Source organism: Atractosteus spatula, chromosome 4 (genome assembly GCF_055471065.1).
Source record: "Atractosteus spatula isolate fAtrSpa1 chromosome 4, fAtrSpa1.hap1, whole genome shotgun sequence".
NCBI classification, from domain to species: domain Eukaryota; kingdom Metazoa; phylum Chordata; class Actinopteri; order Semionotiformes; family Lepisosteidae; genus Atractosteus; species Atractosteus spatula.
The window spans coordinates 49766910-49786347 of record NC_142709.1 but is presented as its reverse complement, the minus strand read 5'-3'; the positions used below and the strand labels follow the sequence as shown (position 1 = coordinate 49786347).

At 41.1% G+C, this 19438-nt stretch overlaps 1 protein-coding gene across 1 annotated transcript in view; it reads right to left on the bottom strand.

Moving 5' to 3' along the window:
- Positions 1 to 2873: 2873 nt before the first annotated feature.
- The window catches only part of sh3rf3 (SH3 domain containing ring finger 3), a 167202-nt gene continuing 150637 nt past the window's right edge, over positions 2874 to 19438 (bottom strand). Inside the window, exons 8-10 of the mRNA XM_088914287.1 lie at positions 17089 to 17444; positions 8514 to 8866; positions 2874 to 3143 (exon numbers count right to left, since the gene is read on the bottom strand). Coding sequence (XP_088770413.1) covers positions 2975 to 3143; positions 8514 to 8866; positions 17089 to 17444 — 878 coding nt within the window. The 3' untranslated portion in view covers positions 2874 to 2974. The remainder of the gene's footprint in view (positions 3144 to 8513; positions 8867 to 17088; positions 17445 to 19438) is intronic.

The following is a 19438-nucleotide window of genomic DNA, read 5'->3' as shown; positions in this document are numbered from 1 at the left end:
CTCACCACTGGAGCTGGCCAGATAGTACACGCCAGTGGTGCTACTGTATCTCTGTGTTAAATAAAGATTTAGACTGGATGATATGCATCACTTTTTTTTCTGTACATGTAAGAAGTATTCAAAATCCACAAAGACACTGAAAAAGTCAACCCCAGCAGGCTTCTTCAGAATAAACACTAAAACACAAGCCAGGGGCCACAGGTGAAAACTATGAGGAAGTTAATTGAGAACTGAGTTATTGAGAATAGGAGGCAATTCTTTACGCAAAGGGTTGTGGGAGTAGGGAACAAGCTGCCCAGCCATGCTGCTGAAGTTGATACCCTGACGTCTGTCAAGGAGATCCTTGGATCAATTAGCTACTAACCTACCAAATGGGCTGACTGGCCTCCTCTCGTTTGTAAATGTGCTGTGTTCTTATGCCTGCAATAGATTCAGAAAATGGTAGTGTTCTGTAGCAATCATATGTCAGTAATGATACCACAGAGCATTTGAAAAAAACCACAGAGAAACACATCGCTTCTCAGATTACGTTGTAACTGATTCAATGCCAAATCAGGCAAAAAGTTAAAGATGAAAATGGATAAGGTCCAGCCACGTCAAGAATGCACTCGCTTGCATTTATGTAGTGCTTTTCATCCTAAAGGGGTTCAGTCAAAGTGGGTTCAGCTGACCCACTTGGCCTGTTATTGAAGTGCACGTCTCTGGAGGAGTTCAAAATGGCTTCACCGCCTGTATGAAAGGGGAACTTCAGGAAGGCCAGATTTTGCAGCCCAGTGTGGAATTCAGTCAAGGACACTGGGTTTAACACCTCTACTTTTACAAACAGTACCATGGTAACTCAAAAGACCAAGCAGTCAGGATCTTGGTTTAACATCCCATCTGAAGGACAGGACTTTATCATTTCAATTGGACTGTCTTTTCTGCTGTCCAGGTGTGCCTGTATATGCCTCGACTATGCACAACTTCCTTAAATTCCTTAATTTAGTGTTTTACTTAATGTGACTATGTAAAATCTATCTGATATAAAGGTCAGGTCCACTGTGCTGGTGTTTTGTTGGCAACCCATACAGCAATTTGACTTTTTTTACTTAAATGCTATGTAACATCTCTCTTAGCTGTCACTGTGGGGAATGTGGTGATTTGTCTGGAACACTAATTAGGTGCTTCACTATCAGCAGGAACCACAGTAACCATATTGGCACTTAGCTGTTCTTTACCAACTGAACCTCATCCAATAGTGCAATTAGGACTTTCACTGGCAGAAACACATTCTGAAATCATAATGAAAAAGGCATAGAAAAGACATCTCCGGATATTTTGTAACTGACAGCTACAAGTGTGCTTTCATGAATTTACCTATCTGCCTGTGCTCTCCCACAGCAAGGTAGGACAGCCTTAAAAATGTCTTTTTTCACATTTTTTCATACTTGAAGATCTTCATGCTAGAACTAGCCTGATGTAGTAATGTGCCTTAGATTCATAAGAAATATATCATTTTCTTTGCTCAAGGAAAAAAAAACAAATGATCTACTTAAGATGATTTGATGTACTTTTAAAAATTCTGCACAGCTTGAAGGCAGAAATGAAATACGGCTCCAGACTCTGTCACAAGCACTAAAATCGGCCTCAACTTCTAAATAAAATCATTCCTGAAATGAATAAATAAAGCTTTCTATTTACAACTGAAGACACACGCACAATAAAAAAAACAATCCTTTTCTTGAGGCCCTATTTTGAATAAATTCTTCAATAAAGTGGCGTTTCTAGGTGTAGTAGAAAAATATGTTTTTCAGTGTGATCTAATAAAGATTTTCACACTGATGCATTGTGCTCCCAAGGCTGAATTCTGAGATTTGCCATCATCTCCCCTAAACCTCATTTATGAACTGAAGATACATTTATAAACCACAGGAAAATGTAATATCAGTCAGTGTGCTTTATCTGATTCTAATTTCACTGGCTGGTTCTTACAAGCTTCTTCTTTTCTTTATTTTCTCTGTATTTAATTGAGCATTTTCAAAGCAAAGGCTGGACAATCAAGGAAACTGGTACCTTCCACGTACAGAGGAGCTATAGCTTTTAGGAGCAGGACCTTGTCAATCACTGTTCATCATCTCAGCCCCACAGTCACAACATCTTAATAGCGAGAGTATGTGATGATCTTCCCACATTATTCCTTCCTGACTCCTGGTGCTGAGGGCCTAGCAGGGGTTTTTATTGTGTGCTGAGAAATTATTTTTTGTGTTCTACTGAAACCAGCTTAATCCTCTATCCTGACCCCAAGTGGAAAGACCTCGCATGGAACTGGAGATGGTCCCTCCTACGGCTCCCTCCTAGGAAATACCTTAAGCGTCTGACCTTCGCAGGGAAGTTCAGAAGATCGCTACGGCTGTACGAGAACAATTTATGGTATTCGTAAAAGAAAAAAACAACAAAATCTTCCAAATATTTCACTTAGAATTTACATTTAAATGGGCAGAGGTGTGTGCCTCGCTATAGCAAAATCCATATTTCAGGTGGATCTGCTTCAGTCCAGTGTTCATCCTTCCGGTCTGTTCACTGCAGGTGGCTCCATGGGTGAAGGCACTACTTCAGAAAACCACTGTGCGTCCGCGTTGACGAAAGAGCAGCACAGCCTCTCCGAGGCTTCTGGGATGTATACAGTTCTCCACCTCTGTCCGTGCACTCTGAGGTGGTGGAAAAGGGGTACGGGGGAAGAGAGGGGTTGTGCACCGAGAGGGAATTTTCTGTGCTTTCTTCAAAGGTCCTCGTCGCTTCTTTGGAAGTAACAATGGCAGTGAATGTCAATGGTTCACCTTAACGCTCCTTGTGCTCGGAGACGCCAAACCTTTGAAGGCGAAGGTCTCGACTGCGTGGTGGGGGGTCTTTAAGAGACAGACTTAAATAAAAAAAAAACTGATAATGCCAGAAAGCCCGGTCTTGTCCGCGCCGATCTGGTGGAGAAAGGCCCGACTCAGAAGCTTTCCACAAAGCTGCCAGGGAAGAGGCCCGTGCGGCCCGTGCGCTGCAGGGTCCCCTTGAACCACCCGTCGTCCCTCTTCTTGTGCACAAAGACGATGTCGCCCTCCTTCAGCTCGATCTCGGCCTCGCTCTGAGGCGGGTATGGCACCACCACGCGGTACCTGTGAAGAAAAGCAGAGAGCCTGTAGAAGATTCGCCGCCGTAGCCCCAGAGAGACTGTCAGAAATTGCCGCTCTCAAAATGTACGGAGCAGAACTGAATTATCAAAGTCAAATGAAGCCCTGAAGGTATTAAAGCAGGAAATAAGTCAGGGAATGTACCGCATGAACTGATAGGTTCACCTAAATGTTTCATTTACAACAAAAAAAAGTAAGTGACAAATGTGGGGATGTTCAGAACTGTTCTTGCTGATAATTGGCAGTTAAACCCACCAAAACAAACAAATATGAAATTTTTCATTCTTTGATATTAAAAAAGACTTTTAAATGTATGATAGCAAGTATCTTAATGGAACATATAATTAGTGCCTTTTCTCCTTCTTACCAAAAGGAATTTCAAATGGCATCGGGGACACAGACAAAAATTTCATTTTCATGAATAGTTTGCTGGTGTGACTCCCACGAGTCTAACGTGGCAATATCCATTGCATACTAAAGAAAAGCACAACAACCAAAGTGTGAGCCGATGCAATAAAGAGGAAGGTTGCCTGACTATCAATATCAGTTTGCTGTGATTGTCGCTTGAGTGAATTGTTCATTCAAAAATACATAAACGTTTTAGGAACGGCACATACAGGACTTGCATGTGTATGACTGACTCTTTTTCTTGCCATTGCCCTAGCACACTTGGAACATTACAGCTCTAGCCATTTCAGCAGAAAGGTTAAAGGGAATGCATGATGGTAATGAACTTCATTTAATATAGTGTCTGGAAAAGCCACCTCAGTGCACTCATCTCATATTCATTTCAAAGCACTAAATGATGTCTAGGAGCTGCAAGAAAAAAGGAAAAAATATCGATGCCTTTTAGGATGCTGCTGTTTTTCTCCAACACCTCTTGCATATATAAAGACATTAAGTTAAATCGGAATTTTAAAAGCCTAGGAATTAACTGTAAAACTGAAGCATGATTCTAATCTTCACAATCCTTTATTGTTGCTGCTTACGTTTCGGCAATCCATACAAAAATCATTTAAAGCTTTATTATTAAAGATTCTTCTGGACGGTAATTGTTTTTTTTTTTTCAGTTTGAGTGCATTCAGCAGATCTGTGCCCTATTTTATGAATTGATACAGAGGGGTTAGGGCTGCTTGCAAAAAAAAAAAAACAGTTCACAGCCAAATACATTTCAGACATCGATTTTGCTCACAACGACATGCATTTGTCCCTGTAATTACAGAAAAATGAAGGCCTCTCGTGGCTTTTCCACAATTGCAGCAATATTCTTTCTGCGCCGACTACATTCAGTGTGCTGCTTTCAGAAAAATCAATTGATCGTTTTTCAGTCTGGTGATAAATCAGCCTTTCTTGAGCTCTGAATGACAGATCTGAAAGGAGATCTATAACTCTGTCAGGGAGGGACAATGTAATATGTTGCCATTCGAGAGCCCTGTAGCTTTGTGCCCATGTGGAAAAACGTTGTTAACAACCTGATTCATCAAATAAACAAAAACAGAAGGTTTATGAAAAAAAATCATACAAAGCGTGCCTCTCCTGACCCAATAAAAACACTGAGAATGCACATACTAGGACTTAACAGTATTCATAAGCATATATATTTACAGCAGAAACACATATCTAGAGAAATTTCTCAGGCAAATATTTCAAAATTCCAAACCACTGCAGCGCCCAAAAATATTATAAAGTACAGATTCCCATTTAATTCAAATATGAAAGATTGCAAGCCTTTCAGTATCACCTGTCTCAGAACTGCACTCGTATTTCATATGTGTAAGCTGGGGAAGGAGAGGGGGGGGTTGGTGGCAGTCACACAGAGGCCTGGATGTTGTCCAAAGCGAAATGGGCGATCGAGACGCAAGAAGCAGCCTCCCTGCAGTGTGTGCAGGGCTCTGTTATTTCTCTGGGGGGCTCGAGATGAAGCTAAATCCCTGAGCGCACAGACACATCTCCTGTCCTTGCTCTTCAGACCCTTGGACATCTGGCATCAGACCTGACATGCCTTGAAATGTCTCCATCTCAAAACATCGCCTCAGCTCGTACCCCTACTCTCCCTGGGCTCCCTGTCTCGATTCTGCTGCCCTAAGGTCTGCTGTCATGACGTAGGTGTGCTCGCGAGCTTTAATGGTTGCCAAGGTGATTCACTGAGCATGTTTTACTGAGGACACTAGGACTCTTGGCTGACAGTAGGCGCTATACAGATTCTACTTCTCCGAGCGAATTAATTCTTTCAACGGTGACAAACACTGGATACCTGTGCACACATACAAATGAATGGCTGACACCTGTGTGAATTCCTTCCCGAAAAGGAATTAATAAATGTAGAGAAGATCAAGATTTGATTACTAGGCGGTGAGATTGCTTCAGAGCATTAGAAATTAAAATCCTTCCCAAACAACCTGGAACTGGTGTGTAAGCGCTAATTGGAATTGGTATTCACACACATTGTCGGTGACTTCACAAGCATTGTTAAAAACTACGCCCACTTATAATGCACTCACACAGTAGCTGCTTCCCATGATGCTTTTAATGCTGTAACTTTATATTCTGTCCTTTTTATTCCATTTTTATTTCTTACTTACATTATCTGGATGTACTGTGAAAGTGTCACGGCTTTTTGCACAAGTAGAAACCTCTTTCCCACCTTGTATTTTTCTATCTGCATATAATACCCTCCTTATCAACAATAAAAAATGTCATCTGCTTTGAACTTTCTCTTAGGTCTTTTTGTATTTTTATTTGGAGCTTCTAGAGGGTTCACTAACCATCCTATGTTGGCATCACCTGTTAGCGCGACTAGTTTACTTGTCAACTGGAATGTAGAGATCAGAATATAAATTATGAAGAGCAGTGGTCCTAATACAGATCTTTGTAGTACACTAATTACATCACCCCTGTTCACCCTTTAACTGTACAGTTTTCCATCTATTAACCCGTTCTGTATCCAAATGCATGTTTCAATGACTTCCTTGCAATTTGAGAATTAACCTTTTATGAAGAGTTTTATCAAACGTTTTCTGAATATCTTAATATACCACATTGAATGCTTTGTGTACTGTATATCCACTACTGCTGTTGGTTGTTCAACAAGTTAGGAAGGAAGACCTTTTTTAAAATCCATAGTGACATTTGACTTGAATTTCCATGTGGACAATCCTCAGATTTATTTTGAATGATCATTTCTATAATTATCTTACTTGTAATAAAAGTAAGACCTATTCTTCTATAATTACTTTTTTGGGTTCTGTCACTCAGCTTATGCAAGGGCACTACCATCAACTTTAAGTAAATGCGTATTACCCCTGTTTTGGGAGCGCTGGAAACATTTTGTCAACAGCCTTGATTGTTAAGGGACAGCTGTTATAAAACAGACACTGTGGATGTCTTTATCTTAAGTGCTTCCATGACCTGTAAAACTTCTATTCTATGCTAACATTCATCAATACCGAAAAATGTCTTTCCCAAGGCTGAGACTTGCTGCTTATGTCTTCTTTAGTAAAACACTCAATATTTATTTCTTTAAAAAATCTGCTATCTTCTTTTTACTGTCTCTAAACTCTAGAAGCTTACATTAATATCCCTGTGACATTTCACTGTTTTTCTTCGGTGTAGGCAATGCCTACAAAAAGTTTAATTTGAAGCTCAACTGCGATAGTCCTATTCGTCACTCAAACATTCGAATACCTTTTTACCTGAAGATCATTATATTACTTTTCCTTTAACAGGATTCCTTTGTGGTATTTTGACAGTGTAATCTTTTTCCATATATTTCTCTTCATTTATATATTACCATAATCATCACTGTTTCTAGCTTTGGATTCACTTTCTATAGGAATGGATTTATTCTGTGCCTCAAGCAGAATGGCTGTAAGCCAAATTCATTTGCCACTGACTACATACCTTTCACACTGAATAAACATGAAATAATTTGACTGCAAACATGGAATGTAAAGTGACTGTACTTTATCCCAGCATTTAACCTTTCAAGAGCTGAAACAGGTCACCTTCCTCAAGCAAGCCTGTGAGGACAGGTGGTCATAGGAGAACAAACAAAACTCTGAATTAATCTGGACAAAAAAAAAAGACAGAAGACAAAAGCAAGAACATGGCCAAAGTGCAGGAAAGCTACACTCTTCCATTCCCCTTTCTGCATACCAGAGGAATTTAATTAATCATAATCAAAAAGTAATTACCGTGAAGTAGCACTGAATGACTGCATAACTCGTTACAGCTGGAAGTCGGACAGTGTTGCAATGTTCTCCTGCGTCGTGCAGTGAGCTACACCCGATTTACAACAGGATGGAGTAAGACGAAATTAAAATGTCTAGGGCCTGACTAGCTATGGGCGCTTTTAAATTAAATAGTGTATTTTCATAATGAAAACGCTCCCCGTTTAACCACGACCCAAAAAGAGTCTGGGCTCTCACTTTTGATTTATTTCACATTTCTGACTGCAGAGTGCCACAGGGGAAACAGTCAATTTAAATGTCTAACCCATCCACTCCAACTACTGGGATTTGCAATTTGTTAGCTATATTAGATTGGAAACATTTGGAATTTGTTTTTCACAAGCTTTTAAAATGAACAACTCCAGATACTGTATATCCGAATATTACCAACGATGGATGTAGTGCCTTTGTCTCTCTTCCAGGGAGTCCACCTGGTTTATTTTTTATTTTAATTTTTCCTTTTAATTTAAGATCAACTGTACCAATGTGCACAGCTGCAAGGTATTAACTGGTCCTTAATGCATAATCCCTTACATGTTTCACAAAACATTTTTAAAATAATTTTTAGTGCATGTATATAGCTTTTTTTATATAATGAAGATATTTAAACATTATTTAGTAAGGTTTAATACTGAACATTATTAAAGTGGCACATTAACATAAGCAAATGAGTTTTTCAAGGAGTTCTCTGTGATCAAGGCACCAATCGATTGCATTTTGCTGTGGTGGTAAACTTACGCCCAGAGCTTTACTAAGCAAGGAAATACGATAGCCTGGAGGTGGGATGTCCTACCTGAAGGAACTGAGCACTTTTAGTCCCCAAGGGAGAAGACTATAAGGGGACATGATGCCAGTATTCAAAATCCTCAAAGATATCAAGTCCTCTTCAGAATGAACAGTGAAGCACAGTGTGGAATCTATGCGGAAGTGTGTTGAAAACTGAGAACGGGAGCCACTACTTTACATAAAGGGTGGCGGGAGTGTGGAACAAGCTACCCTGCCATGTTGCTGATAATCTGGTCTCATTCAGAGTGCTGTCGGATGAGATCCCTGGATCAATTAATTACTAACTACCAAGTTAATAAACTAGAATGGCCGGCTGGCCTCCTCTTGTGCCGACTCTTACCTCTCCCGGGACAGGGGCTTCGGCTCCGGCCGGATGGCGACGAGCGAAGAGCAGGGCTGCCTGGCAGGCGGCGAGACGGAGAAGTTCAGATCCAAGGAGCCAGACTTCCTGTGCAGGGGCTCCATGCCCATGGCCCCCTGCATCTCGCTCTCGATGGGGCAGGACCCTGCCCTGCCGTGGCTCAGCCCCGAAGGCAGGTTGGCCGCCGTGGCTCCCTGCACGGGCCCCTCGGCGGCGGCGGCGGCTGGCGTCTGCGGCTCGTGCGTGGGCGAGACAGAAGGTGGGGAACGGGACTTCTTTTTCGCTGACGCCCCCGACAGGAGCTTCAGCAGCCCGCCTGCCTTCTTCTCCTTCTGCAAACAGGACATGGAGACGCTCGAGTTAGGACCCCCAATCCCCCGCACATCCTGCGGTGGTCAGCATTCAAAGATGGGAGCCCCAGGCTGGCTATCGCACACTTTCACACAATGGCATCTCACACTGCACGCATGGTTTCATCTGGGTTTGGCAATAGGTGACTCCAATAGCTATCATCTCAAGGGTCTCTCATGTATGAACGCTAAAGCCCAGAGACAATAACAGCAAGAGAATGTGAACCTCCAAGGAATATTTATGCTGTTGGAATCAATATCGAGGGCGCCCACAGTCTGCTCCCCAAGAACCGCAATGCTTGAGGTTTGTGTTCCACCCCCAGTTCTTGAGTAACCTACTTAAAGTAGGCTGATTATTCATATAATTCTTCAATCGCAATGCTTTCCAGGACTGTAGGCAGTGATGGATTAAACTGAATTATAAAACCTACAGGATCTGGCACTCCAGGATCAGGTTTTCCATCTAAATAGCTCATTATTTTGAATAACATGTTAATCCCTTCTTTGGAAAACAACCGTCATTAACAAGAAGTCCCAGAAGATCCGTCACTGAAGAAACCATGATAACGCACACAGTTTAGGCACATATTGGTAGGAATCTTCACCGAAGCACTTCATACATAAGCATTCTCTCTCACGCATTTTGATTTGCATGAATTGATTCCCTATCTGATGAAAAGAGGCCTGTCTCTTTCACTACAGTTCACACCCACTGGCCAGAATTAAGTAACATTTGTTTTCCCAAGTGAAGAGATGAGCCAGTGTGCGAACTGCAAAGGAACATGCAGAGATTAATTCCCCGCCTAAAAGGAGAAAGAAGCAAAAGACAATGTTTTCCCTCTGTGTTGCCTCTCCGGCTCAGTGTGTTCCTGAAGAAGGCTTGTCAGCTGAAACACTGTGATTTTTCGTCTTTTCTTTCTACTTTTCAGTGTGGAATGAATCACTGCTTGAACATTTGTTTTCATAGTTGTGCACGACACTCATTTCAGTAGCTACAGTGCAGAATTTACCTTTCCACACACATATCATGGTCTCCAAACTGTCACTGCCTCTTTCATCTCTGCATTTCACTTGCCTTAACCGTTTTGAAACAGAAAAAGAATAAAGCTTAAATTTCCCCCAACCTAAAATGTACAGGGAACAATAAAGGACAATGTGCATTAAATCACTATTAGGGGGCATATAACACTACTCAGCAACAAATCAGAAAAGGGGTTAAAAGAGAAGCTTCTGTCTAGCAAGACAGACAACAAGACAATTTTATTTACTGTAGTTCATTGCTAGGGGTCCGTCCATCCAGTTTCTAATCATTTTATCCAGTACAGGATCGCAGGGGTGCCTGAGCCACAGATGCAAGACAGGATACATCCTGGACAGAATACTGTTGCATACACAGACACACATACATTCACACCAGGACCAGTTTTCCCAGAAGCTGGTTAACCCACTACTATGTGTTTGGAAACCAGAGCATCTGGAAGAAATCTAGGAGAACATGGGGAGAACATACAAACTCCACACAGATAGCACCCCAGGACCGGAATGGAGCCCAGGGCCCAAGCACTGTGAAACAGCAATGCTAATCACTGCTCCACCATGCTGCCCTTCCTAAAACTTCTACTTTTAAGGGCCTGAAACGTTAGGTTGAAAAACGGAAAAACAAGAGAAGAAACTGGCACATAAGTGACAAGAGAATACTCTCAAGGGGTAATAAATTAAATACAGATTTTGAAGTGCAAAGAATGATGAGGAAGCAGTGGTCTTTAAAACAAACATCCATGTACTAAAACACTCACAGCCACAGCATGCTTTCCAAATGCTCACTTTACAGCAACAAGACGACTTTCTTTGGACTTTCTTATGCAATTACGTTGCCTGGAATGTCCAATAGCAGCAAGATTTTCCAAGTAGTTTTAATTACTTCAATTTTAAAGTAATTTTATTTTGCCTAGTAGAGTGGACCGTTTACACTAAATAACACTAAATCAGAGGAATTGTTAACCGTTTAATCTACAGTGCTCTCCATAAGTACAGGTAGTCAAAATTGCTCTTTTTGCTGAATACTCAAACAATTCACATTTGACGCAAAAAGATGGATGCTGAGGCAAAAGTACAGAATGTCACCTTTTATTTGCAGGTATTTCTAAACATATACTGTATGCTTTAACGTTTTAGAATAATACCACTTTTTGTATTCCATCCCCCTGATTTAGGTGAGTATAAGTACTGGGACTGATTAATGTAAAATTTAAACTTTTTTTTGTAATTAGTAAATTAAAGTAATAAAACTTGGACTTGGTTACAAATCCTTTCTATGCAATTACTGCACCAAGCTCTAAGACCCATTGACAGCAAACCAGACTCTAGGTTTATTCTTTGGAGATGCTTTACCAAGCCTTTGCTGCAGCCATTATCAGTTGCTGTTTGTTTTGGAGGGTTTCTGACTTCAGTATCCTTTTCACCGAGGAAAATACATGCTTGATTGGAATTAAATCAGGAGATTGACTTGGACAGTCAAAGACTTTACACTTTGTTCCACTGAGCTCCTTGTTTGCTTTAGCAGTGTGTTTTGGGTCATTGTCTTGCTGCATGATCAAGCACCGGCCAATGAGTCTGGAGGCATTTTCTTGTACACACAGCAGAAAAGATGTTCCTGTACAGTTCTGAAGTACAATCATTAGTTACAACATCAATAAAGAGAAGTGAGCCTGTTCCAGAGGTGATCAGGAGTTATGATCGTGGTATATCATAACTTCACCATGTTACACAGATGAAGTGGAATGCTTTGTTTTGTCTGCAGTCTATTGCTTTCTCCATTATTTCACCTTAAAGGATTAGCCTTGACTCACCTGTCCATAACACTTTGTCCCAGACTTCTACTGTCTCATCTCAGTAGTTTTCAGTTATTTGTAATCTGGCTTTTCTATTTTTGGTGCTGATGGAGAGGCTTAGCGTTTAAAGTTCTGCCGTCGAATTACAACTCTGCAAACAGTAGATTGTGATGCCTTCACCCCGGCACTGTGGAGGTTGTTGGTGATCTCAGCAACAGTTATTTTAGAGTTCTTATTCTCAGCTCAGATAATTTTTCTGTCATCAACTACAGTTGTTTTCCTCGGCTAACCTGGTCGCCGTTTGTTTACATATAGAGGTGGTTTCTTTCTTTTTCAAGAAATACACGAAACAATAACATATAAGCACAGATGTACCCAAAAATATGAGGTGACATTCTGTACTTTTACTTCATTCATCTTTTCAACTCAAATCCGAACTGCTTGAATATACAGCAAAAATGACCACTGACTTCAGTGACCCAATACCTATGGAGGGCACGGTACATAAAGAAAAAAAGTGCTCCTCTCAGTGATGAGGGAGGCTGCCCTGTAGAGAGAAGATTAATGGACAGAGGTGATCTGGGGTGTATTAAGGGCCATGTGACTGTGGATGGCAGGAGGGTCTACAAGGGGCTGCAAAATCCAATAAACATTTCATGAGGCAAAGCCACCACAGCCAGGAATGTCACTCCATCAAGGGCCAGGCCACAAGACACTGTGTGGCACGTCAGCCTGGATATATATAGTTTACCCATGTAGTCCAAAAGCTAAACAGAAGCCATTCATCTTCCATAAATCTGCTTGTAAACAAAATGGAGAGGAAAGCAATTCTGACCGTTTGCTTGCGGCAATGCAAATTCACTTAGCTGACTTTGTGAAAGTGTGTGGCCAATGTGAATCAACAAGTTCAACAGAAAACACTACAGTTTAGGTTAATATACGTCATTAAACAAGGCCTCTTAGTATTGTAACTCCACTAGGAAAAAAGTGTATACCCACAGAATACCCGTCTCTTTACAGGTAGGATTTTTATCAGTTTCTGGCTGACAGTTACCCTGTAAAGAGAAACAGGTATGAGAAGTGAAACATATTCAAGCAGAAAAGGAATTGGTGTTTTATCCTGTAAATGAGACGCACAAAGCATGTATTCAAACTGTACAGCAGCATAAATGTAGTTTTTCTCTACCTATTGGCTTCTGTTTTTTCTGTGCTCATAATTACTTTGGCCTGTTTACCACGATCACAAAAATGATGTTGGTTTTTTTCCCAAAAAACACCACATAAAACGAAAGCTCAATTCAAAGGTTCATAGTCGGAAGGTTGAGAGGGCCACAGTCCAGACCCTGCATGACACTAAAGAGGCTCAAAATGAAAGCTTTCCTGGTAAACGCATCCTTGCGTTCTGTGACAGTGAGAATAGCTTCCTCCTGCTGTCCCATCTGTCACATAGCAATGCATTACTACAATTACCACGAAGCAGAAACGGGAAAACTGCAGGTCTGGAACCGCTACGCTATTTTGTCTTGGTCTCAACTTCCTCTCCTGTACCCACCGAACAATGCACGGTTCTGAACCCGTGACCCCCACAGCAGAGAGTATCAGGCTCCAATTACTGTGCACTCGGTTGTGAAAATGTAATAGCTCAATTACTTCAGAGAGGGAGGGTGGGGAGGGGGCAGCTTCACACTGAGCACCCAGCGTGCCTCAGAGGAGCCAAGAGCAGAGCCCCCCCTCCTCCCCACCAGAGGGGCGAGGTCAGAATGGCTGGGCTGCAGAACACGACGATTCCAGTCAATCAAGCAAATGTGAAGCTCCAGTCTAATGGATGAGTCAGAGCCCATCATCAGGGAATAATCAAAGCCAAGCTGCACAATGTACAGTACAATACCTTAGACGGCAGAGGCCACGGCCACTCGAAGACTTCCACTTGGCTCATCTTTAACGAGCGAATGCGATTAGCTGTGATTGCGACTTCTATTTTTTGTGTTGGCGAAGAATCAACCAGTTTTTTTTTTAAAAGACTTTTTCGCATCTTTAAAATGTCTGAGGAGTGATGCGCACACCCCATTCTGGAAGAACCAAGTTTCTTGTTTAAGGCAGATCGTAGGAAAAAACGTTACCCGATGGAAGGTTGCAGTATGGAAGAAAAATGCAAGAAAACGTTGTAAGGTTTTCAAAACACTATTTATAGTATCGTATATTTATGTCAGAAATAACATTCTAGCAATGATGCAGAACATCAAGTGATTCAGGATGTGCATATGTTTTTCAAGATATCACCTGGGGACGCCTTCTACTCTTCAGCATGTTAGAGTTTGTAAATAATCTGAAATATCCCAACATTAGCTATTTAAAATTACAGCATACGTATTGGCAATATTCTGTGATCGTAATTACAAAAAAAAGAAAAGCAAAATATGAGGTTTTGTTAATGCAATCACAAAGATTAGAGTTTACAATTGGGGCTCAATATTTTCACACTACAACACTGCCAAAATACTATACTTCAGTGCTGTAAAATAGCCATTTATGTTATTGAATGGTGACATTACAACAACATTACACCTCCACTGTAACACCAGAATATGACAAAACTGAAGCAAAAGCCTAAAGTCCACGGAGCATAATTAAAACAAGATGACAATGCTGAACGTCCCATGACAACAGAAAGATGCAGATGTATGTTTAAATTGTAGCAGAAGCAACAACTGTAGTGCACTGAATAGCTATTGCCCTTTTTGGATATAGAGATACCTTAACATCTACAGTATCAAAACATCAGAGGACAAAGGAGTAACAGGGAAATGTAACTATGAAGCAGACATATAAAACATAACCCTGAATCCTGTTAAAATGTTTTTTTTAATCCTAATGAGTTCCCACTTAGTTGTGTGTGCCTTTACGATCCTGCTCAAATTATCTTATTTAAGGCTGATTAAAGAGGGGTCTTCTATTTATGCTAATTAATATTTTCACTTCTGTCTTTGAGGGACCAGCTGGAACTAAATATAATGACTTTGAGCAGTGCTGGCTCATCCGACACAAGCAGTGTTGTAGTGTTTGTGACAAATGAATGTTAGCCATAGAGTACCACAGTGTCTCCACTGAACCCTTAACTGAACCAAATAGAACTGATTTTTAACTTTTTGTTTTCCCCGCACGGGACTTGGTTCCACAAATAATCTCCTATATGTGTGTAACGGTCAAAGGTATGGGGAGCAGAACTCCGTTTCAGCTACGACTAATTCATGCTCCTCTCAGCTGTTAAAGAGCACGAGGACTGGTGTTGAGTATCAATTAATGCCATTTCAGACACAGGAGGAATGACACTGCCGAAGACTCCTTTGTGTGTTCTTCGTACTGAAAGGGCCTACTGGGTACATTCAACCAAGTCACTCAAACAATAAACCTGAGTGAGAAGAGAACTGGAACCCCACATCTGACAGATTTCTTGCTAATTTCTCACCTGATTCAAAAAGTGAAATGGTTTTGAAAATACAATCCAATGATCAAACTAATGGAAATAAATTGTAATAAATACCAGAAGACCTAGCAGTACACCAGAAAAGGAAAGGGAAGCAGTCACACAGAAAACCAGGGAAGCTCAGCTGTCTTACTGTATAGCTATTTTAGGCAATAACAGGATAGCAGAGAGATGTAATCCATTTAGTGTTATAGGTCACCCTAAATCCCTAAACCCTAAAAGAAACACCAGCCCTGGTCCTACAGAGCCCCAGTCCAGTTATTCTTATTGGTCACTCCTTAATCAGGGAATCCCCAGTTCTGGTCCTGAATAGCAACAATCCATTTCATCTTAAAGCGTACCCTCAATGAGGGGTCTCCAAACCTAGTACTGGAGAGACCTAATCCAGTTAATCTGATAGGTCACCCTAAATCAGAGGAACTCTAGCCCTGGACCTTTCTTCTGGTCCTGCTTAATTGATTAGCATTAACTTGTTCCAGGTCTTTAGAAATGACTGACTTAATAATTACAAAACCTATTAAAAAACCAATAAAGAAAAATCTTGGCTTTGAAGTGGAGAATAGAAATGTGATCAAAGACTATAGGATATCTGCTTTTAATGAAGTAAATGACATGGTAACAGGTAAAGTGATCGGTTTTCCTTATGTAACACATAGCTAGAGCTAGAGAAGCACTGATTCACAATGCTAACTACAGCTTGAAAGGTAGGTAGAGAGAACAGAATTAAACGCTGAGGACAGGCAACCCTAATTAGAAAGTGGCCCTAGGCTGTTTTCTCTTCAGCCTGTGGGGAGATAAAATACAAATGTCAGTGGTGTCGAATAGCAGTCTATTCACTGCTACCACACTAATGCACTTTGCCTTATTCTCATTTCGTTTACTTAGACCGTCCTGCAAAAATGTGCACTAAAACCCACAGCACCCACACTTGGGACCCATTAATCTTCTCCAAGTGTCATGGTGTTGGTGAAATTTTGTGAAGCCTGAGAATAGTCAGAGAGGCAGCTTTTCAACTCTGGTTCCCACCCAGTCAAAGAGAGTCCTTGCATGGACTCAAATGAACTGAGGGGTCAACAGTTTTTAACAGGTGATTTGACGACAAATCGCGTCTAAAGAACACCTGCAGAGAAGCGATAGGGGCGGCATGAAGAACTAAGACACATGCGTTGTTTTGACAGCGAGTATTGTTGAGCAGCAGTCATTGTAACGGCAGACATTTGTAGACACAACAATCCTTGCTGAACACCGTCTTTCAGTTTGAAATAGGTGCATTTATAAATTGGGGGAATCTTTTGTGGCGCAATAATGTTGATAAAGTACTTTGTAGGATCCGGTTCAGATCCTGTTCTAAAATGTTTCGAGTTCCTCCTCCCACACTTGACAATCACAGTGATTAAGAGAAAAACAATCATGCATTTGAAGGATTTAAAGTTATCTGATGGGGGAAACAACGATTTATGCAATGAATCTGAGGTGCTCTCCAGTTCACCGGTTTTCAAAAACAAGAGGGAGAGCTCTTGTTTCTACAGCTTGTTCTGAAAAGGCCAGGCATGCCACTCGTGCTCACAAGGTCTTCCCTTTAACACGTCTGTTTTTCCCATGAATGCAACTTTTTATTTTTACAAGAAAGAACAGAAGGTCACAGATAGCTCTGTATGGCACTCAAAACCCTTTTCACTAGATTGTAAACAGAACAAAAGCAAGAGCAAGAACTTGACAGAAAATTCCAGTCTTATGGAAACACAATATAGCACGAAGCACCAATTTTATTTTTCCTTCAAGGAGAAATAGAAAAATGAATGAGAATGATAAAACTTTTATTCTGAGCTCATTCAGCGGGCGAGTGCTTCAGTTCCGAAGATGAATGCGACTGAGCCTTCTTTTCCTACCTTTTCCACTTTCTTCTCCTCTGGCTTGGGCAGGCTGGCAGAGGCTCCGGGGGGCTGCGCCGGCGAGGGCGACCGCAGCGGGCCCACGGCCGCCTCTCCGTTGAGGATGGTGGCGCTGACGTTGGGTGGGGTGATGGCGGCCGCGGCCGAGGTCAGGGGGATGGTGGAGCGGGCGCCGGGAGAGCCCGGCCCGGCCAGAGGGGTGGCGGGCGGAGGAGCGTGCTGGGGGGACGCGACGGACAGTGGGCGCGTCACTGCGGCCTGGGAGCGACAGGAGGAGGAGGAGGAACTCTGGTTGCGCAAAGGGGGGACGGTGGCGGTGGGTCTCTCGGGACCAGGAGCTGGAGGGCTGTGCACTGCATGAAGAGAACCAAGACCCAGCGAAACCCACGTCAGACACCATCACACTCTGAAGCAGCAGAGATACACAGAAACAAGGGCAGCAGGAAGCACAGACATTAAAGCAGATAGAGCGGCTATGAAGCAGCAGCACCTCATGCAACGCTGAGCAGACCTGTTGACACAGACAACTCATTAATAATAGCTTAGTCAATTCTCATTAACTCAAAACTCATTAACAATAACTCGAGAGCCCAAGTCTTCTGAAGAGCTCCCTCTTAACTCCTAATTCTCATGTGCAGGGTAAAAACCATAGATATTCTGCACTTTCTGATACCAGTAACCTGTTAATGTCACGGAAGATGTCTGAGATAAAAAAAAAACATCCAAATGCTGTGGTGAACAACAAAAAATTTCCAAACTAGTTTTTTTGGCTTCATAGGCACAGTACTGGGAATATTTAACAAGCATCAATATCACTGATATTTTTCTTCTGAATAATATAAACACAATCTTGTCTTTTTAATGACAGTTAAACTTGTTTACTAAAGTCCACATCGCTATGGCAACAAAAGCATCATGCCAACAAGAAAAACGGGACTCTGGGGACGAACAAGGTTTGTATAAGTAGTCAATCTGGAAAAAATGTATTTTTTTCTCTGAAGAACCATACTTGTGGCAATGGGCTGTCACTTCAAAGTATTTGGGTAGAAATGTGCTTTCAGCCAAGCTGTCGTTTTGTCTGGTTTAAAAGCTCTTGAGTTTATTTTATTTATTTTATTAAAGGACCAGTCCGCAACACTATGCACCAAATTTTCTTCAGTTTCTTGTGAAATAGAAGGGGATTATTAGGAAGCCAAGATTGATAAAGACCAAGGGCCTTATGTATCTAACACAACACCAAGACAACACAAAACACAGCAGATGCACACACAGAAGTATGTAGCAAACATGGGTTTGTCCATTTTGTATTAAATTAGAATTCAACTATTACCATAAGAAAACAAACAGTGCACTACCAAGTAAAGCAAACAACAGTAAAAAGAAGACATGTTGAAAGGAAAGGAGGTCACTCAGATCCCTGACACATCATTGTGAAGGGTTCTTCAGCATCCCTATGACTCAGCAGCAGGAATAAGACTTACAATCAGTCCACAGTTCTAACATTCCTTTTGTCAGAATAATAAAAAGGAATCATCCCCAAAGGCCTAATCCATACATGGCATGTAGGTCTACTGTCTTCTGCAGGATTTTTAAATGTCCAGTGCCTTTGCATAAAAAACCAGGTTCAAAATGCGCCAAAAAGGCAAAAAAATGGACTAACCTAGTTACACTGCTTGGATTTTATTTTGCATTTTGTGTTGCTATGGACTGTGCTAAATACTGTACTTTTGTAACCATTAGACAGTGTACTGAAAAACACCTTACTGTGAAAAGCATCTTTCATTACAGTTCACTTTTGCCTCTTACCTGTCTCTTTAATCACACGGTTCTTAGAGATTTCAAAAGCCCTTTGACGTTTTTAACAAAATTCCACAATGTTGCTTTATTGTACCTAAACCAAAAGTAGTAATTACTGAATCTGTAATCTGTCAAGTCTTTAATTCAGAGGACTCTTGTCAGAGCTATACACATTTTTAACAATTCCACTTGCCTTAGTCTTTGATTTTCAAAAGTTAGTAAAAGGTTTACTAAAGCATGAAGCCAGTTTTTGGTACATTTCCAAATTTTTGTAGTTTGCCTCATTAGGATTTTCCATATTTAAGTGCAACTTTTCCTTTTTGTGTCTAAAAGTATTTAAATTGATTTTTTTTCATATTTTAACTTTGATGACCTAACTGACTATTAAATAAAAAAATGTAAACTTGTAAAACGCATATCAAACGTTAGAAAAATAAAGCCACTGTGACTTCTCAAAATACATGCACATTAAGCTTTTTCAACAATACCCAGATTAATACAGAATATTTACAGCTAAAGCTTTTTGGAAAAAATCAGATAATACACTTTT